Source organism: Notothenia rossii (genome assembly GCF_949606895.1).
Source record: "Notothenia rossii genome assembly, chromosome: 4".
NCBI lineage: Eukaryota > Metazoa > Chordata > Actinopteri > Perciformes > Nototheniidae > Notothenia > Notothenia rossii.
Window position 1 is genome coordinate 4,445,818 of NC_136902.1, and position 22,781 is coordinate 4,468,598.

Sequence of the window (22,781 nt, forward strand, 5' to 3'; positions counted from 1 at the left end):
ATATTTGATGCAGTCTTTCTGATTTTTTTTTAAATAAAATACTGCAAATAAAGAATATTTGTAATGTGCTTAATAACATTCATTTTCTGGGCTTAAAATGTGTCTTGGCTGTTTTCGTTGTTAAAACAAATGGACCGTAGTTACACGGATTGACCGTCCTCATCTGCGCTCTTATTTTGAAAGACTTCCGGTAGCAGAATATGAAAAAACAGGTTTTTTTTCTTCTGTTTTCTAGTGATTTTATTTTTTGTTTTGAGAAGTAAAAAATGAAAATCATCCCGTTTTTTAAGTTTAGTAAATCCATTTTTGACCATGATAAAGAAAAACGCCTTGTATTTCAATTTTGGGTTTTCAGTTTGAAAACGAAAATCAAATATCCAGTCGTTTTTTGTTTTTGAATATCCTTTATAATTTGAAGCAGTAGCTTTAATGTTAAAGTTGACGGTATCATCCGTAGAGTTCCTCTTTAAACAGAAAGTATGATTTGTAGGTTGGTCACAGCTCTGCAGAGTTCACACTTTATCTCACGGCTTCTAAAGGTTTCACAGGTTTGTGCTCGCTGTTCACTGAAACCACAGCATGGGCTTCACTCTTCACCTTTTAGAAACAAGTATACGTACTGACAACATTAATCACAGCTTTAATGCCACTAAATTATTGGAAAGTGTTCCCAAAAAGATGTTGGGTCTTAATCTGAATCCAGCTCATTAAGCACTAAGTTATTAACCTCTATTTATTATCTAATTTGTATGACCTTAAATACACGAGCACACAACACGCACTGCATGAAACCTGTACCTGATCCAGGTCACGCCCACACACGCCCACACACGCCCACACACGCACGCACACACACACACACACACACACACACACACACACACACACACACACACACACACACACACACACACACACACACACACACACACACACACACACACACACACACACACACAATAAGCACACAACACGCACTGCATGAAACCTGTACACACACACACACACACACACACATACACACACACACACACACACACACACACATACACACAAACAAATAAGCACACAACATGCACTGCATGAAACCTGTACACACACACACACACACACACACACACACACACACACACACACACACACACACACACACACACACACACACACACACACACACACACTGTGTCTCTGCAGCTTTCTGGCTCAGTTTTGTTTGACTCCATCTGTTATCTGATACCCAATAATTAAAGGTTTAGTTCACCAGAGTTACTTTTAACATTATAATCCACACAACACAGAACACACTTTTTATAGGGGCTAAAGTCTAATAAGGAAATAACCAAGTTGTATTTGTCGCAGCAGTATTAAGAGGACATTCAGGAACCGGTGTCAACAACAACAACAACAACAACAACAACAACCTCCTCATTATTAGTTATTATAAACTTCATAATAATCAGAGTTGAGTCCATTTTGAAACAATTTGAAAATGTTTCATTGATTAATTGTCTTCCTCTGGTGAGAAAACAATCTCTGGTTTATTAAAGTAGTGTTTGTTGCACTTTGTCGCCTCCTGGTGGTACAGCCGGGAAATACAGGATGACACAAAATAGGTATTTAGTTTATCTGTAATGGATTTATTTAGTAATTATTCAGTAAATCACTCTGGATATATATTTAATGCACATTTTAAATACATGAATAAGTCTTGCCATTACATAAATGAATATGCCTTTTAATAAATAAAAATATAAATTTGACGTCTCTAAACTGTTGACCAATCACAACAGAGCCGGCCAGCTAACCAATCAGAGCAGACTGGGCTCTGGTTTCAGACAGAGGGTGAAAATAGGTGCTGCAGCACAGGAAGTGTGAGAAAAATAAAGAACTTTTTGAATATTAAAACATGGAGACATGTAGAGACACTACATACTGATATACACCTGAACATCAGCAGGAGAGGACTCTTTAAAGTAGAGACACTACATACTGATATACACCTGAACATCAGCAGGAGAGGACTCTTTAAAGTAGAGACACTACATACTGATATACACCTGAACATCAGCAGGAGATGACTCTTTAAAGTAGAGACTCTACATACTGATATACACCTGAACATCAGCAGGAGAGGAGTCTTTAAAGTAGAGACACTACATACTGATATATACCTGAACATCAGCAGGAGAGGACTCTTTAAAGTAGAGACACTACATACTGATATACACCTGAACATCAGCAGGAGAGGACTCTTTAAAGTAGAGACACTACATACTGATATACACCTGAACATCAGTAGGAGAGGACTCTTTAAAGTAGAGACGCTACATATTGATATACACCTGAACACCAGCAGGAGAGGACTCTTTAAAGTAGAGACTCTACATACTGATATACACCTGAACATCAGCAGGAGAGGACTCTTTAAAGTAGAGACACTACATACTGATATACACCTGAACATCAGTAGGAGAGGACTCTTTAAAGTAGAGACGCTACATATTGATATACACCTGAACATCAGCAGGAGAGGACTCTTTAAAGTAGAGACACTACATACTGATATACACCTGAACATCAGCAGGAGAGGACTCTTTAAAGTAGAAACGCTACATATTGATATACACCTGAACATCAGCAGGAGAGGACTCTTTAAAGTAGAGACACTACATACTGATATACACCTGAACATCAGTAGGAGAGGACTCTTTAAAGTAGAGACGCTACATATTGATATACACCTGAACACCAGCAGGAGAGGACTCTTTAAAGTAGAGACTCTACATACTGATATACACCTGAACATCAGCAGGAGAGGACTCTTTAAAGTAGAGACACTACATACTGATATACACCTGAACATCAGTAGGAGAGGACTCTTTAAAGTAGAGACACTACATATTGATATACACCTGAACATCAGCAGGAGAGGACTCTTTAAAGTAGAGACACTACATACTGATATACACCTGAACATCAGCAGGAGAGGACTCTTTAAAGTAGAGACGCTACATATTGATATACACCTGAACATCAGCAGGAGAGGACTCTTTAAAGTAGAGACGCTACATACTGATATACACCTGAACATCAGCAGGAGAGGACTCTTTAAAGTAGAGACACTACATACTGATATACACCTGAACATCAGCAGGAGAGGACTCTTTAAAGTAGAGACGCTACATATTGATATACACCTGAACATCAGCAGGAGAGGACTCTTTAAAGTAGAGACGCTACATACTGATATACACTTGAACATCAGCAGGAGAGGACTCTTTAAAGTAGAGACGCTACATATTGATATACACCTGAACATCAGCAGGAGAGGACTCTTTAAAGTAGAGACGCTACATACTGATATACACCTGAACATCAGCAGGAGAGGACTCTTTAAAGTAGAGACACTGCATACTGATATACACCTGAACATCAGCAGGAGAGGACTCTTTAAAGTAGAGACACTACATACTGATATACACCTGAACATCAGCAGGAGAGGACTCTTTAAAGTAGAGACACTTCATACTGATATGCACCTGAACATCAACAGGAGAGGACTCTTTAAAGTAGAGACACTACATACTGATATACACCTGAAGACCAGCAGGAGAGGACTCTTTAAAGTAGAGACACTACATACTGATATACACCTGAACATCAGCAGGAGAGGACTCTTTAAAGTAGAGACACTTCATACTGATATACACCTGAACATCAGCAGGAGAGGACTCTTTAAAGTAGAGACACTTCATACTGATATACACCTGAACATCAGCAGGAGAGGACTCTTTAAAGTAGAGACACTACATACTGATATGCACCTGAACATCAGCAGGAGAGAACTCTTTAAAGTAGAGACACTACATACTGATATACACCTGAACATCAGCAGGAGAGGACTCTTTAAAGTAGAGACACTACATACTGATATACACCTGAACATCAGCAGGAGAGGACTCTTTAAAGTCTAATGTTTTATATATATCTAATATACTTAAATAAAGTCATGACAGGTCATCACATGATCGAGTTTTCAGTAAAGATATAAATATTCAGTGGCAGCTTTCTGGACAGATGAAACACTCAGAGCAGATTATACGGATCTACATGAAGCTTAACTTAACTGCGTGCGTGTTTATAAGAAGAAGTATAGGATTACAGCTGCTTTAATGTTTTCTGCTTTAAAGTCACTTAGGGACATTTTCCATTAAACAAAGGAATATCTGATTCTCTAAAAATAAAAAGGTTTATTGATATCATATTTCATTATATACTTCTGATATTCATTTTCTTCCATATTTATCTTTAAAAACGAATTTATTTTACATATTTTTGTGGTATTTATTTTATCGCGCTGGAACGCAGGGTGTGTTAAATCTCCTGGACGGCGAGGCGGCCAAGCACTTTGCTTTTGGGAAATGTTCAAACATAAAGCCGGAAGAGTTTTAAACCCACGTGTCGACTGACTGCTCATTTTAAGTAATGCTTAGTAATGCTCTCAGATCACACACGAGAGCTCCGTTATTACCAAAACCTACACTTGTACAATTATCGTGACTGTCAACACATTTGCATTATGGTGTCTTGTTATCAAAATACCAAAGATCTACCTTACACTGCAGGAAGGAAAACTACAAAATAGCTGGATGTTGAATCACTGTATTCACCAAAACAAACTATTTCAAATGTAACGCAGGATAAATTTGTTGTCCGTGCAATCATTTTAGTTTATATCCTTAGGTTTTAAACGATCACACGTACTCAGAACAATGGCTTTAACCTTATCTTTTGCCAGAGTTCAAAATCATATAATGTTTGTGGGGGAAACTTCTGTAGCAGGACTCAGAGAGACACGAGGAGAGCTGGAGCTCTGATGGCAAACACTGACGGTTTATTTGGAGTTACGGTGAATTGACAAGACAGGTGGTGTGTCACGAGTTGACACAGCGGTTGCCAAACCAATTCTGAAGAACTCTTTCTGCAGCTCGATGTTTTAACTAGTTCAGAGTGTAATAATCAACATTCTTCATCAGCGAGACTAAACAATGATGGACCCTGAATCTAACTAGAGCTCTATTCATTATGTGCGCCAGGGATCCTTCGTCCCTGAACAGTAAACGACCTCATGGCGGCTTGTGCTCGGTCATAGACTGGCAACAACAATGCGCCCAAGCTGCCCCTCCTTAAGAGAGATAGCAGCAATACCCAAGGCCGTAGACCTATGCCATGGGAAAGGAGACAGTGAAGAGAGAAAACGATGAACTGGGTCGAAGGTTGAATACCTAAGCAAATTATTCCCTAGCAACGGTTTTAGTGCTAAACCCTCCTGTCTACCAATAAAACACAATTCATAAAATAAAATAAGAACACTTAATTACTCTATACAAAACATAAATAAAATAAATCATTTAACTATTAAATATTACAAAACAATGTAAAGCTCTAGCAATAATAAAAACATATTTAAAAAAAAAACATTCAGTTATATAAAATACAGGTAAGGATAAACTCTTCAGCGCTGCAGAGAAAGCTGGCCATTTATTTAATTTAATTAACTATTACAAATAAAATATGTTAAATGTTTTTTAAATCTGATGATAAAGAGACATTTAAAGGCATACAAGGTATTTTAAAAGCAACAACGGCAGCTTGAAAGACTCGTTGACAATGTTTTGTAGCATATCTAAAAAAAACTCCATTTACAGTCGAGTCTGTAAAAGTAGAAAACCAGCAGTAGAGGTTTGAAGAACCAGAAAATAAAATGCTAGATTCTGTCTGTTTCATTTTTTTCAAGCATCTCTTTATTAGTTTTTATGCTTAGAAATGACACTTAATAAACAAGACAGACTTTACGTACTATCAGTAAAACAGAAAGAAGTAAAGAAAATAGAAACACAGCCCAAATAATATTCAAGTGTCTTCATCCTCCCAATCATGTTGTAGACCATTATGCTCCAGGAGTGGAGTGCACCAGCTGGGCGTAAAAAGTAGGTCTTAACTCTAACGTCGGGCTTAGCTACGTCCGACTTAGCGATTCGAATTTACAGCGAGGGCACCAATCCTGACTAGTCACGGTCGTAGCTGCGCATAGTCTTAAAATGCGCGGCTACGTAAACACATGCAAAACAGTAATGGTTGCCAACCAACACACGTCTACATAATTTAACACTCGAACTTCTCCAAGCTGTACACTTTTAGGAAAGGCCCCGTCAGCGTAGAATCTGAGCGCAATCAGCACCTGCAAGGTTGGGGAGAGCGGAGCGCTTCTGTCTGATCCGTGCTGGAGTTGAGGGGAGATCTCCTCGATTAATTCTAAAACGGCTTGTCTGCCGAAACGAAACCTCTCTATCAGCTCACCGAATAGATGTCCAGTGGGTTTGTTCGATCACAAATGACTCCTTCTCGTCTTAATGCCCTTTCGTCGTTACAACATGTTACAACTCTAACATGTTACAACCCTAACCCTAACGCACTGCCATTTTTATTTTCCTTCTTGCCTGTTTTACGTTACTATGGATACTAGTCTGTCTTCCCGATTTACGCCTGCTCCATACTGGGCGTAAAAGTTACACCCGGGCGCAACGCAGACAGGGCTTGAGTCTAAGTGGTGCACTAGTCATAACTTTAGTTTGGTCTTAACCTTCGGTTCTACGTCGGACGTAGAGTTACGCCCAGCTGGTGCACTCCACTCCAAGAAGTCGTAAAAGGTTTTCAAGATTTCCCAAAAACTATCCAGTTTGTTTTTAAGGAAAACACTTACGGCCCATCTACACTACAGGCATGAAAAAATCTTGAAGCTGGGCGTGTCTGAAGCTTGGCGATTTTTTGCGAGCAACCAATCACATGAATCTCCCGCCCCCGACATACAAAGCAATAGCAATGTTAAAACGAAGTAAACTGGATATAAACTCTCCAAACAGGCGAAAAAACGACCAGTTTCACCCACTGTCTCTGCCACCTCCCTCCATGCCTGGTTCCTCCGGTTTGTATCCCGGTAAATAGTTCCGGTCGTAAAGAACCGGGTGATTTGCTACCGTAATATCTCGTTTGGAATATGAGGAAATGAACTGCGGTCTGGCTCTCCCTGCTTGCACGCGGTTTGATTGGCTGCGCTTGCACTGGCGGGATTTGCATAAACGGGATTTGATTGGCTGATGCCAAGCATCGAGCCTCAAAAGTTGAACATTGTTCAACTTTTGATGCCGATAGATGCTCGTGATGCTTGCAAAGCCATGCCATGCTCCCCACAATGCAGTTCGGCGAAGATTAAAAATCTTCTACGTCACCCCATTCAAGTGAATGGGCGAAGCGTTGAAAGCATTTTTTGATGCCTGTAGTGTAGACGTACCGTTATCCTTTCAAGAGCAAGGTACGAGCTATTCACCGTTTAGCCTTAGATTCTGTCTTTTAATTCATAGTTATTATAAAAGAAATCCTGTCAGTCATGAGCGTCGCAGCCATTATATGAGGGTGGGACAAGTCCCCCCCACCTTTTAAAATGATTCGCTTAGACCCCTCCCACTTTCACCATGTGGAAAGTCCGTGAATCGGTCTATCCACTCGCCACTCGTTGTAGAGCGCTGTGTCAGTGCTTCATTATCAAATCCATTCCACTTGCTTATTGAGAAATGCCCAAATCAATGAAACTCCGTACCATGTTTTCACTGCTACTTTGTAACAAAGCAGATTCTCAGAGCCGTACACATGAACCGTACACATGCTGCGTTTTTTTGCGTAGCTGTGTCTTTAGTTGTAAGCACAGCGGCGATCTGTCATATCATACAATAAAGCCATAGAAAACAATAGGATACAGCAGTAAAAGTTATTCTGGGTCTTTGTGTGCATTACGAGCGCATTTTGTGTGAGCGAGCGAGAGAGAGAGAGCGCACGGTACTGGAGATTGGTGTTGTTAGCATCTGGTGCTAGCTGCGCTAACGTACATAAGGAGCTGTTTCTACAATAAGGAGGAGGAGAGCTCTCTCCTGTCAGACTGAGAGGCTGATAACTACAGCTCAGTGAGGTAAAGGACTCTCTGAGGGTTTAGATAGGTCACTTTAGTCTAAGTAGTGGGTCTCAAACGGTTTGGTCATCATTTATGTAAACAAGTATTTCCAAGGCACTCCTTTTTATAAGATCATTATAAAAAACAAGAGAATAACAGGTATGAAATTATTCCAACTCATACTATAGGACAGCAAAACAAAAATACAGTTTAAAAGGGGAGTGATTTGTAAAATATGCATAAAGAAAAAGTAAGTCTGTTTACATTTCTGTTTCACATGGGTGTTGTTGAGATGTATCCGTATATTAGTCGCCCATGCCCTCAGTAGTTTTTCTGTATTTCCTCCATAATGTCACCTGAATAAATGAGTGTAATTAAAACATTGGCCTCTCTCTCTTTCCCCCTCTTTAGTTCCCCACTAACGGCAGCAATCATATCCACATCCCGGCTCTCAGCGTGGACGGCCTCTCCACTCCCGTGGTTCTTTCCCCCGGACCCCAGAAGCCCTGAGTCTCCTCCCCGCTCACAGAGCTCCTCACTGGGCTCACAACTCGCCTCGCCTCCCCGAAGGAGATCTGGACCTCCAGTGAAAACCAGGAACCACGTAGTGTTTGGGCGCTCCACTGGTAAGACTGGGAGATGCAGATTTTAGTCAATGGGGACGTTTCACTCGAATACTCTGGAGAAGTCATCGTCAGGAGTCCCAGAGATTTATGTTCTGAGATTATATGTAAAGGTGCAGAGAGCAGGATGTCTGGGCTTCATCCTCCTCTGACTCTCATTTCTGTCAGAGGTTTTATTACCCATGATAGATTGGAGACGCGGGGAATAACGGGACACTTGAACGCAACTTGAGAAGACGGACGAGGTGGAGGGATCTATTTTTTCTACTTCTAACGGGGCTGCAACCACCGACGGTACTTACGGATATTTTTAATGGATGTCACGGTCGTTTTCTGTAACGGAGAAAAGCAGCAAACTGGAAGCAGAGTTTTGACTGGAGAAGCTTTGATTTAATAAAGATTATTAAACCTGAAGGCCTGTCAGACATTTTTAAAAGAACCAGAACTCGAACTCATGAGGAAACTTCTGGATTTTCCTCAAAAATCTTGCTTTTCTGGGCTCTTTATCGTCTGTTTCTTTTATAAAAAAGTGCTTATTTATTCCTGTTTACGCCCTCTCTCTGCAGGGCGAGCTTGATTTGATGGCTTTTATTCCTGTTGGATCGTTCATTTTATAAACCCCCCCCCCTCCGCTGGATTTATCAGACTTGTCAGGGCGCTTTAGGGGATTTTGCTTCGCTCTTATTGGCCGCTTTTTTAACGGCCACGCCTTTTTCTCCAGTTATGCATGGCCTGTTATTGGCTGAACTACACATGACTTTTGAACGGACCAATCACAGAGGAGGTATGATGATGGACCTGAGCTACACACGCTACACAAAGCCAAGTTATTTCTCTGTGAAAGTCTCTCTAAATGTGACAGATTGTATATTTTCTAAAAGAGTCTTTGACGAAGACGAACTGAAGTGACTTTATTTGCCACATTCCTCGGGCTTTAACGCGCTGATAGGTGTTTGTTTTAGTGATAAATTACCGCTAATCATTTTTTAATTTCAGCGTTCATTCCAGACGTAAGCAGATCTTTGTTGAGCAGCTTCTAGCTATGAATGTTTTCTTCTGCCTATCGATCCTAAAAGCCTCGGATTCTTGGTGTTGTACCGACGCAGTGATGTTGCCACAGGTTTTTAATAACATCAGTTTTTAGCACAAATAATGGTCCAGTTTAGTAGGATTTGACGGGTTTATCGGCACAAAAGTTATATAATGATCATAACGATGTTTTCATTAGGGTGTAGTCACAAAAAAATTGAAGAATCGTGTTTTTGTTAGGTGGAAATGAGCCCTTCGTAACTATAGAAACCCTGAGTCTGCCATGTATCTACAGAAGCCCAGGAGGGACAAACCAAACTGTTGTCAGCTTGGGTTTAGTGCTGCGAAAGAAACAGAAGATGAAGAAAGGGAAAATACGAGGACAACATTTTAGTTTTGTGGCTCCATAAAGGTTTTACTCAAATCCTCTGAGATGCACAATGTTTTAAACTTGTGGCAACATCCAAACCTGCGGAAACAGACACGTTTTCTAGAGTGAACCTTACGTTTTGTGTTCAAAGTAGGGCTGTACCGAAGAGTTGGAAACGTTATTTCTGGCATGTCTATTTATGGTGTTTGAATCGAATATGTGCACACTGTCAGACCGAGATTAGGGCTGCAAAAAATGAGTATTACCAAGAACTCCAGAGTGTTGTAAAGTCTTAAAGTTAACATTTATTTAAAGAAAAGAACACAATATTCGTGCTTTAAAAAATACTGTTTGCTATCCCGCATGCTGCAAACAAAGGGAGGCAACAGTTATATGCATTAATATATATAATTGATATATCATTTGAAAACTATTAAGTCAAAAGTCAAATTAATAATTTTACTCAGATTGAGGATTTTGTTTTGTGGATGGTTTTAAAGGGGATTTAGGGTAATTCAATATGAGAAAATGACAGAAATGAACAGAACAGAAGCTTTGAATGTAAAAAAGATAATTAAAAGACAGACGTTCGGTACAGCTCTCACAGAAAGGCCCAAAAAACAACTGCACATTTTCTACAACGTTTTTGGGTGATTTTGAAGCTAAAACTGACCCTTGTTATGGTTCTTCTGAACAGACTGTTGTTGTTGTTGTTATTGTTGTTGTTCTTACTGATGCTGGCTTATCTCTGTTGTTGCCACGATAACCTGAACCGACTGTTGTTGTCGCCGTTGTTGTCGCTGCTGCTGCGGAGCATCTGACGCTCCTCCCCGTGATGACGCTGTTATTAACGTGTTGCTACGCTACTGTGTGTGTGACGCCGAGGCTGAAGACACACACACACGCACACACACAGACACACACACACACACACGCACGCACACGCACAGTCAGGAACTGATGCTGTGGCTTGAATAAAAAACGACAGTAACATTGAATACTGTTAGCTCGCTGCAAAAAGTAAAAATACGTCGAATAAAAGACGGCCGTGGCGCCATGTTTAAATAACACAGGATGTGACGTACACTACTGTTGAAAAGTTGGTAATATAAAAAAAAGATAAAGCTTGATTGGGTAACGTCAAATGTTTGTATACTAAAATATTTAATAGGTATATAAGGCTTTAAAAATATAGGTTTTAGGGTTTCTACACGGTCTTAATTTTAACAGCTTTATTTGAATATTAACCTTATTTATTAATATGATGATTATATAATATCTTTTTAGAAGCAAATTAAAATGGGAACAAAGTATTTTTTGGGGGCCAAAATAAAGTGGGACGAATTCTTAATTAATGAATAGATAAATAAGTAAACAGTCAATAATCATGGAGGGTTTCTCGAGGGAACATTTACTACATCGAAGTTTGATCAAAATCTATTTTAAATACATTGTTTTGCTCAATCCCAAACAGTTCTTGGCTTGTGAACCCTTTCAGCTGCTTTCAATGTTGTTGTTATTTATTTATCTACCACTTTATATAATGTTTGACACTCAGATTTCAGCACAGAGGTATTTAATCAGCCTGGACAGAGATCCAAAATGTCCTCAGCTGTCGCCCCTAACTTGAGACATTTAAATATAAACGTCTCCACACATTTTAAACCACTGCTCAGTTCCTGACGCTGTGATTTCCCAGCCTCGGCGGTGACGTGAACGCAGCACCAAGCCATCGTGTTTCGACTGTTCCTTCTTCTTCTACTACTGCAGCATGACTCTATTTTTCTATCAGACGCCGTGTTTCTAACGAGTTTAAAGAGCGACGAAGCCTTAACGACGAGCTGCATCTTCATCGTGTTTTTAAAAAGAGATTTCCTCCAGATGATGAAGATGATGAAGAAGAAGAAAAATAATAAGCCATTTTTAGAGAAAAAAGCTGAATTCTGGATGAAGGTTTTTGAGTCTTTTAACGTTGAGTTTCTCTCACCAGCAGAACAGGAAGAATGTTTTTATATCGATCAAGAATTGTACGCTTTCTTGGACGTACGCTGTAAAAAATGATGTGCCACTTTAAAGAGGGAATTATGTAAAAACAATTCAAAATCAAAATGATATTTAAACATTTTTCATTACATATATTTAGTTTTTAAAATAGTGTTTTTTGGTATTCCAACTTAACAATATGAAGGTCTAATATTTTTCCATTTATCGATTCCTTGATACATTTATTATTATTAATAATTGAATGTAATTGTTTGCCTGACTGGCCATCGTAATCGGGCTCTTTGAAGATCCAAAAAGCCACGTTTTTCTTACATTTCTGATCGGATTGGCAAAAACTTCAGAATTTGTAATTGACCGCCATTCAAATGACAGCATTGTTTAAAAATAAATGCATTAATAAAACTGGAAATATAATTTAATTTTTTTTTTTTTTACAGAAATAAATATGTTAAATATTTCCCTTTTTATGTAGTGAAGTAGAGCATGGGATGTACTCAATAAAGTGTAATTGAATACAACATTGAAATATGTAAATGTGCTATGTCGGTTAGATTATTTGAAAAATTATCCTGAATATTCTGGTCAATATTGAGATCTTTGAATATTAAGAATTTATTGAATTGTCCTTTATAAATAATTGTTTCACCGGTGGATTTCCTTTTAAATTTAAATATAATTCTACTTTAAACCAATTAAAAGAAAGGTTATCTTGTTTACATAATTGTTGGAAGCAGTGGCGATTCTAGAGTCTGTGGGGGCCCCAACACACTCTCTCCCCCCCCCCCCCCCCCCCAGAGCGGAGCAAGGCAACGAAACTTAAAATAAGAAGCAGCATTTCACGGCGCGCTATGCATGGGGCCGCCTTGAGGGAGTTTCCCGACATGTCGTTGCAGTAAATTAAAGGGTGTTTCATGTTGTCGTTGCTGTGGACCTTCTTAATCTACCTTCTTTTGGGGCCCCCTTCTGGTCCGGGGTCCCCTTCTGGTCCGGGGCCCCCTGCCTTGCCTGTTCGCGAGGTGCGCCCCTGGTTGGAAGCCACCATCACAATTTCTAATTTTAAAAAATGACCAAAATCTCCTATCATTTAAATCAGTCTTAATTTATATATTAAAGTGAAAATGAAGAGCTGTAGAAGTCCCCAGTTTATTAAGCTTGTATTTTAATGTTGAACTTCTGTTGTAAGTGGAGTTTCCTCATTATTTCGAAGTAAAACTGGCACATTATTTTTCACACATGTCCATTAATCCACAGAAAGACGAGGGGTTTGTGAGTGGATCATAAAGACGAGATGTTCTGTGAAGACGTTGTAAATCAAAGCTCTCATTAACGTGTTTTATTCTCTGATCGCTTGAAGTTTCTCTACATTCATATATTTAAAACATCTGGAGCTTTCTGTCTGACCCGCTGTGGAGAATCACATCGATCTGAAGTGAGTTAATCATTAAAATAAGTATTTTTCGACACGTTTTTCATCATGTAACGTCCGACGGCATCTCACACGGCCAAAAGTATAACGATCACTTCTTAAAAATCATCCAGCTTCATCTCAAAAGAACAGATACGGTTTTACATTTGATAAAAAAAGTCACAAATCGAGACGTCAAGGTGTTAACATCACTTTTAAGGATCAATTAGGAGGTGGTACAAGTACTCTTGTACTTGTAGATCTTGTACTTGAGTAAAAATAGAAGTACTCAGATCTTGTACTTCAGTAAAAGGAGAAGTACTCAGATCGTGTACTTGAATAGAAGTACTCAGATCTTGTGCTTGAGTAAAAGTAGAAGTACTCAGATCTTGTACTTGAGTAAAAGTAGAAGTACTCAGATCTTGTGCTTGAGTAAAAGTAGAAGTACTCAGATCTTGTGCTTGAGTAAAAGTAGAAGTACTCAGATCTTGTGCTTGAGTAAAAGTAGAAGTACTCAGATCTTGTACTTGAGTAAAAGTAGAAGTCCTCAGATCTTGTACTTGAGTAAAAGTAGAAGTACTCAGTCAAAATGTTCCTCAAGTAAAAGTAGAAAAGTATTCTCATCAAAATATAGTTAAAGTAGCGACAGTAAAAGTAGTGATTGTGCAGATTGGTCCATTTCAGAATAATATATATGATATGTTCAAATCCTCCGTACATTAATACCAACAGGCTAAACATATGAATCTTTGGCATAAAAAAACTAAATATTTAGATTAGGTTTTAATTAGCTGATTTTGACCACATGCTTTTGGCCGTGAAATTATTTTACAGCTGCTGATGATCAGTGAAAATAATCAGACAGGAAGCTCTGGAGTCAGATGATTGACAGGTCGTGTGATGATTGACAGGTCATTAAAAGAGCTAACTTCTTACCCTTTTTTACATCAGATGTTTTGTGTACATAGATGAAATATAATCTGAACATACAAATCTATATATTCTGTACGGCTGAGGGTATGTTGATAATGTGCTGTTTTCTGTGGCCAATCGTCGCTGTCAGATCCTGCGTGGTCCCGCCCCTCCTCGGCTCTGATTGGCCGAGGGGTTTATTGATGTAAAGGGGCGGAGCCTGCTTTTATTTTTCTGAGACAGAGTTCTATGTGTCATTTACTGGAGAAAAATATTAAAAGAAAAGCTATTTTTTATGGACATGACTTGATTTTGTTGGTGTTGATGATTTTACACCTGATTCCTCTTGTTTTTCACATGCAAAACACACAACTGTTTTTGTACAAATACCTCATTAACTACACATTTCAGGTATTTTGACTTCACTTGAGTATTTTCCTCTCTTGTCTCCTCTCTTATCTTTGTTCATGTCTCCTTTCTTTGTCTCTCTTGTCTACTTTTCTCATGCCCTTGTCTCCTCTCTTGTGTCCTTTCCTCGTTTCCATCTACTCCTTATATCCTCATCTGTATTTACACTCTTGTCTCCTCGTTTGCCTCCTCTCTTGTCTACTCTCCTATATCCCCTATCATGTTCCCTCCTTGGCTTATCTCCTAGTATCCTATTATTGTCTCCTCTCCATATATCCTTGTCTCCTCTCTCTCCTCTCCTCTCTCCTGTTTCATCTCTCATCTCCTCTCTTTATATTTCTACTTCTTACTGATTTAGTTTAAGCTAGCAAATATAGATTTTTACACAATATATATGTAACATGTTTATAAAAGAAAAGGTGTTTTGTTATCAATTTAATTTAACAATTTGTTGAATCACATGAAACAAATTGGAAATGGTTTGATGGTTTGAACCATATTTCACTGAGTTGTGAAGATGATAAAAAATAATGTATCTTTTCATGAAGTCTTTAATTCTAATATCTGATCATGAAGTTAATCTGTGTTTACGTCTGAACTCTGAAATGTTTTCCCCCGTCATGTTTTCAGATGATTCATAATCTGCTGACTCATCACTTATGATCTAAACCCTGATCAATAACACACACGCACACACACACATACCATGTATACATCACTTCAGGGGACATTACATGGACTTGCATGCATGTCCTGGAGACTTATCCTAACCTTAACCATAACCAACACATGCCTAACCCTAACCAAGTCTTCATCCTAAAATGAATGATTCCTCCATTATGTCCCCATAAGGGAGGAGAGTCCGCACACGTGACTGTGTAAACAGATTTAGGTCCCCACAAGGATAGTAATGCTAGACCACACACACACACACACACAGTAGTGATCGATAGGATTTCTCCTCGAGCTGAAATCTGCTGACAGCGACATAAACCGGAGTCACTACAAGAAGAAATAATCATACAGTTATTATTAATTCCTCCTGAATAAATGTACATTGTTCTTCACATGTTTTAAATGCCATTATCATTTTACATTTGTTATTATCATTATATTTTTGATTAGCTATGATTCTCTTCCATATATACAGACATAAGGTCATCCCCATCAGTATCATGATGAATTTATTTTTGAATGAATTATGATTTATTTATCATGTATTGAGTTGTGATGAGACAAAATATGTTTACACACACACACACACACACACACACACACACACACACACACACACACACACACACACACACACACACACACACACACACACACACACACACACACACACACACACACACACACACACACACACACACACAGAAAGAGATACACTCCTAATGGGAGTTCATGTTTACTTCAGTGCTAATCCAAACTAAGCTGGATTTCAGAGGCTGCAGGATTGTTTTCAGTCAGCGGGAGTTCAGTCTGGGAAAAACACACACACACTACACACACACACACGCACACACACACACACACACACACACACACACACACACAGCTGAGTACAGGCTGACATACATTTACAGAAAAACAGCACTGCATTGTGGGAGTTTTTGTGGTCAGAAACAAGTCCTGTTTCTCGCTTGAGGCCAGGGAAAGTCTCTGTGACCTTTTGACCTGTGCAGGACTATGGGGATCTGATCTGCATGCACGCACCTGATCAAGTTAGATGCCGCCTATCGCAGTGACGTCCCCTCAGATTCATCTGGTGACTCTTAAGAGGGGCCTGACCCATAGTTTGGAAACCACTGTTCTAAAGTAGCTGTGAAAGCAGCAACAACAGTGACATCATGCTCTTCATCATCATCATCTTCCTCAAATGTATCATAGTAAAGAAACGCTGAGTCAGATTTACTGGATCACATCATGACAGCAGACGTCTCACATTACATCACAAAGTGTGTGTGTGTGTGTGTGTGTGTGTGTGTGTGTGTGTGTGTGTGTGTGTGTGTGTGTGTGTGTGTGTGTGTGTGTGTGTGTGTGTGTGTGTGTGTGTGTGTGTGTGTGTGTGTGAGTGTGTGTGTGTGTGTCATGTTTTATATATATTAAACACTGCTTTTACAGTTTCTATAATTGTATTTTATTGTCTAGTTAATTTAATAAAATATCTTTCAGATGTTTTTCGTTTTTTATATTATAATAATAATAATAACACAATGATGCCTTAAACACTTCTGACTTTCTCAGCTCAGCATTTCTCATAACCTTTCTCTAAATTAAAGACCTTTTTATTTATTACAGTTTTAGTACATTTTTCAACACTTTGTAAAGTTTTTGTAGTTTTATTTTTAACAGCTTTGTATTTTTTATATTTTCACAGTTTTACAGTTTTTTTTCATATGTTTTAACAGCATTTACAGTACTTTAGTTTACACTGTTGTAATATTTCTATTTTTTTACAGTTTTATATTTTAAATATTTTTAGCAGTTTTATCGATTTCAAATTTTTTCAAATATTCTAGATTTAAAACATTATATTTTTACAGTTTTGTTTTTTTACAGTCTTTACAGTGCAGGCTACATGTCGTGCTCAAGGGATGAAGATATAAAGAGACACCAGAGAGACAGACAAGAGAGAGAGACAGGAGAGAGAGACAGACTGGAGAGAGACAGACAGGAGAGAGACAGACAGGAGAGAGACAGACTGGAGACAGACAGACAGACAGACAGACAGACAGACAGACAGACAGACAGACAGGAGAGAGACAGACAGACAGACAGACAGACAGACAGACAGACAGACAGCAGAGAGACAGAGAGACAGAGAGACAGACAGACAGACAGACAGACAGACAGACAGACAGACAGACAGACAGACAGACAGACAGACAGGAGAGAGACAGACAGGAGAGAGGCAGACTGGTGAGAGACAGACAGCAGAGAGACAGACAGGAAAGTCTAGGCAGAGAATCGCAGACTCACAGAGAGTCATTACAAGAATCTGGAGCATTACGTCATGTCATGCCCCCCTCCCTCCATCACCTCTGTGCAGCATCCGGGCTCTGATTGGTCCATCTCCCGGTGGCCTACAAACCTGATTGGCTGATGGGGAGTCAGCTGCTGCAGACCTGACAGAAGACAGGGGGGAGAGAAAGGGAGAGAGAGGGAGGGATGCTTCGGATAAAAAGCTCATCTGGATCACACACAGAACCTGAAAGAACCAGAACAACATTGTACTACTCCCACACCGGACTCCGAGGATTACACCGGACTGTGCCCGGCCAGGAGCGACTGTTTCCGGCCTGAGGTCCCGCTGAGGTCCCGCTGCGGCTCGGAGCTCCGGAGGAACAAGGTGAGAAACATGGGCGTCTGTCCTCCAGCCCACACCGGTCCGCATGCACGGCGCTCCGGAAGGATGATTATGTATATGTAATGTTACAATTATTCTTATTATAAGCAATTGTATAGGGTTTAAAACACTTTTAAGTTCGCTGTGAGGTTAAACAATGCTGCTGCGGGATTGTTAGGATATTATAACCGGACTATAGGAGTGCCATAAGTACGACTGTCCCTGAATGCATCGTCCGGCAGGTTTTACAGACCATGGTTTAAAATATAATTAAATTCAAGTTATGATTAGACAACATGCTGTTAGTGTTTATTTTTTTATTATAGGATAACAAAGCACAACGTTTAGTATAAACACTTACATTTTTAAGGCACAAACTAAGTATTTCAAATGTTTTAGGACTCTCACTTACTAAACTGGTACATTATACCAGTATGACCATATAATGGCTCAATATAGTGGCTAAAAACATTATTTTTAAATTGTTGTCTCTATCTTAATAGTTTACTCTGATTACTTTACCCCGTAAATAAAGCCTACAACAACATTATATGAAGTAAACAACAACAATGCTATATTATCAAAAGCTCTACTTTAAGAGTACCGTGTGTATCCCATGTTCACGTCACCACAGTATTTCCCTGGTTGACATGTCAGAAGCTGTTCAATCTGTCAGCTCCATTCATGTACCATCGGTCCCTAGTACTGACATTACCCATCATGCAGTTTGCAGTCTTCAGTCCTAACTGTCCAGACACCGAGGTATCCGACAGTCTGGATAACCTCATGTTTACTTGTTTGTTTGTCAACAGTCAGAGCTAAATGTCCCCAGAGGACTGAACCACTGGGTTGTTGGTTTGAAGTCTATAGTTTGTGCTGGTGGTCAGGACTTTTGATCACATGTTGGTCATCAATGGTTAAAGTGTGTTGTTGTTTATCTTGTAAACAATGGAAAAATCTCCTCTTAGAGACCGTCCCCTCTCCTCGTTTCCTTTCCTTATCTCATCTTCTTTTTTCCTTTCCTTATCTCATCTTCTTTAATCCTCTCTTGTCTCCCTATTATCTTCAATCATGTCTCCTTTCTTTGTCTCTCTCGTCTACTTTTCTAATTTCCTTGTCTCTTCTCTTGTTTCCTTTCCTCGTTTCCATCTACTCCTTATATCCTCATCTGTATTTGTCTCCTCGTTCGCCTCCTCTATTTATCTACTCTCCCATATCCTTGCCTTTTCTCCCAGTCCCTTATTCTTGTCTCCTCTCCATATCTCCTTGTCTCCTCTTTTTGTCCTGTCTTGGTTCCTCTCCTGCCTGTCCTCCATTGTCTCCCCCTTTGTCTCCTTTTCCTTATCCCTCCTCATCTCTTCTCTTGTCCTCTCTTGTCTCCTCTCTCATCTTATCCCTTGTCTCCTCACCTCATTTTCTTTACTGTCTTCTACTTGGTCTCCTTGTCTCCTCTTCTCATTTCCTTTAATTGTCTTCTCTCACTGTCTTTCAACTGTATCCTTCTTGTCTACTAAACTCCTCCTCTCTCCACTTGTAATCCTTTGTGGTTCTCTCTTTATCTCCTACCTTGCTTCCTCTCTTGTCTCTACTCTTCTTTCCTTGTCCATCTTCTTGTTCTCTTTTCGCCTCTCCTAGCCTATACAATCTTGTATCCTTGTGTCTCTTCCTCTCTCTATCCCTCCTCTCCTCTCTCTCCTCTCCTCCCTCTCCTCTCATCTCTCCTCTCCTGAGAGTGTGAGATGAAGACCGTCAGCAGGATCAGTAAATGTTGTGTAATAACTGAAAGTTGATAAAGTAGGTCGCAGAGTTTCCTCACTTTGTTTCACTCTCAGGGATGTTTCCACAGCAACAGCCGCTCAGCGTTATGTAAGGAGCTCCTTCACCTCCTCCCCTCCTTTACCTCCTTCACCTCCTCCCCTCCTTTACCTCCTTCACATCCTCACCTCCTCACCTCCTTCTCATCCTCACCTCCTCACCTCCTTCACATCCTCACCTCCTCACCTCCTTCACATCCTCACCTCCTCACCTCCTTCACATCCTCACCTCCTCACCTCCTTTACCTCCTTCTCATCCTCACCTCCTCACCTCCTCACCTCCTTCACATCCTCACCTCCTCACCTCCTTCACATCCTCACCTCCTCACCTCCTTCACATCCTCACCTCCTCACCTCCTTCTCATCCTCACCTCCTCACCTCCTCATCTCCTTCACATCCTCACCTCCTCACCTCCTTCACATCCTCACCTCCTCACCTCCTTCACATCCTCACCTCCTCACCTCCTTTACCTCCTTCGCATCCTCACCTCCTTCACATCCTCACCTCCTCACCTCCTTCACATCCTCACCTCCTCACCTCCTTCACATCCTCACCTCCTCACCTCCTCACCTCCTCACCTCCTTCACATCCTCACCTCCTCACCTCATTAACGCCTCCTCTCAGGTGAACCTTTCTAACAGTTAGAGTAGAAATACAACCCGGTCATCGTTACCCTGAAGCAGAGGAATAACCATCATAGGTTGGAGACATGCAAGAAAACATCAACCAGAATTCAAGAAGATTCAATGTGAAGATTCAGATTCCTTTTTGTCAGATTCCTTTATGGTCACTACACAGAGTACAGCCAAATTCCAAGAGTTCGCATACAGTATAAGTATCATTTTGGACCTATGATACATTGAACAGTACGTTTACAAAACAATACAACATTACCTCCAAATACAAGAACAATACGGTCAAGGCAGTAAAAAATGTAAACAAGTCAGTAAGTAAGTTATTCGGATTGTTAATACAAAATCAATGATCAACCAATAGTTGATTATAGGATAAGATAGTTGGTCCTTAGGGAAGTTAAAGAGCTAATCGGCAGTGTGTTAAACATTATTGTGAAATTGTCCATGTGCTCAATGAGTACTTATACTTTTTTTAACTTCAAGCATATTTTGATGTCAGGATGACCTCATGTTTACTTGTTTGTTTGTCAACAGTCAGAGTTAAATGTCCCCAGAGGCCAGAGGCCTGTACTACCAATCAGGATTTTTGTTTAGCGGCTGACTTCAGGGAAAACTCGGGGTTTCCGGTCCTACGACGCTGGTTCTCTTTTTAGCGGGCTAGATAACTTATGCTGAGCGGCTAGCCTGCTCCGAAGCCGGATAGGTTCCAGGAGAAGAGATCAACTCAGTGAAAGCACCGCCTGCTCAGAGCTCAGTGTGCGGAGGAAAAAACTGCCGTTGCAGGAAAGACGGCCGGCCAAAATCACCGACTGTGTGAACGTGAAAATGAACAGAACATAACCTCCCATCTTCAGAGCAATCTGACTATTATAACTATTATACTATTATGTTAAGAAAACTTAATTAAATATCTGCCACAACATAAGTAACCGGATCAGAGTAACATTAAGTACAGTCCGCGGCATATCACATCATAATGTATCATATATCTCCTTATCTGAGTCAGCTGAGCCGTATCTGGCCGTGCAACACTCACAGTGTCACATACTGTATGCAGAAGTATTATTTTAAGCAACACATTAAGTTGAGGAAACACTCGAGTCAAATGTAATGAAAGTCAGATCGTGTCTTAGGGCAGTGATATCATAAACCTGTTAATGTACGCATTCAAACACTTGTTCTGTTACCAGCTGTATTCACCTTGCAGGTGCAGCTATGTGGCTTTGATCCTGGATAAAGTGTTTAAGTCATGGATGTTTAAAGTTTAACTTCTTCATATGTCTAATATTATAGTTGACTTTTCATTCAGGAAGTATGACGCTGCGCTGTCAGTACGCTTCTCCATGTTTGTGATTGGTCGAATGCTCCAGATACCACCCCTTTCATGTGAACGCGCACCTAACTAGATGGGACACGGCTGGCTTGAGCGATCCACTTGGTAACCAGCGTCGTAGTACCGTTTAGCGAGAGCGCGTATGTTTTGGATTAGGCCAACCGGCTAACTCAAATCATATCCAGGATATGTTGAACTAGATTCGTAGTATAGGCCCCTGTACTACGTAGCCGGATGTTCGCTTAGCGGGCTAACTTCAGGGAAACTCTGGGTTTCCGGTCCTACGACGCTGGTTCTCTTTTTAGCGGGCTAGATCTCCATGGTAACTTATGCTGAGTGGCTAACCTGTACTACGAAGCAGGATTTTCGTTTAGCGAGATAACTCGTGGGATTACCGGTCTTACGAATCTGGTTCACTTTTTAGCTGGCTAGATAACTTATTCTGAACGGCTAGCCTGGGGCCTACCAGCTGTATTCACCTTGCAGGTGCAGCTATGTGGCTTTGATCCTGGATAAAGGGTTTAAGTCATGGATGTTTAAAGTTTAACTTCTTCATATTTATCTAATATTATAGTTGACTTTTCATTCAGGAAGTATGACGCTGCGCTGTCAGTACGCTTCTCCGTGTTTGTGATTGGTCAAATGTTGCTAACCCCGCCCCTTTTATGTGAACGCGCACATAACTAGAAAGGGCAAAGCTGGCTTGAGTTAACGAATTTGATAGCCGGCGTCGTAGTGTAACAACCGGGGTTTTATGTGACCGGTAGTCACTCACGGTAACGCCCACCCAGCCAGGGATTCGCTGTTGGTTGGCGCCTCCATTTCCTTTTCCCCCTATTTAGTTAGACGGAGCAGGAAGGGAAAGGTGTGTGCAGCAAGAGGGATCGGTG

General features: G+C 40.3%; 1 protein-coding gene across 1 annotated transcript in view; it reads left to right on the forward strand.

Moving 5' to 3' along the window:
- The window catches only part of elk1 (ETS transcription factor ELK1), a 33,293-nt gene extending 18,645 nt beyond the window's left edge, over positions 1–14,648 (forward strand). Inside the window, exon 11 of the mRNA XM_079678185.1 lies at positions 8,417–14,648. Within this exon, the coding sequence (XP_079534311.1) occupies positions 8,417–8,515 (99 nt within the window). The 3' untranslated portion in view covers positions 8,516–14,648. The remainder of the gene's footprint in view (positions 1–8,416) is intronic.
- Positions 14,649–22,781: the final 8,133 nt, after the last annotated feature.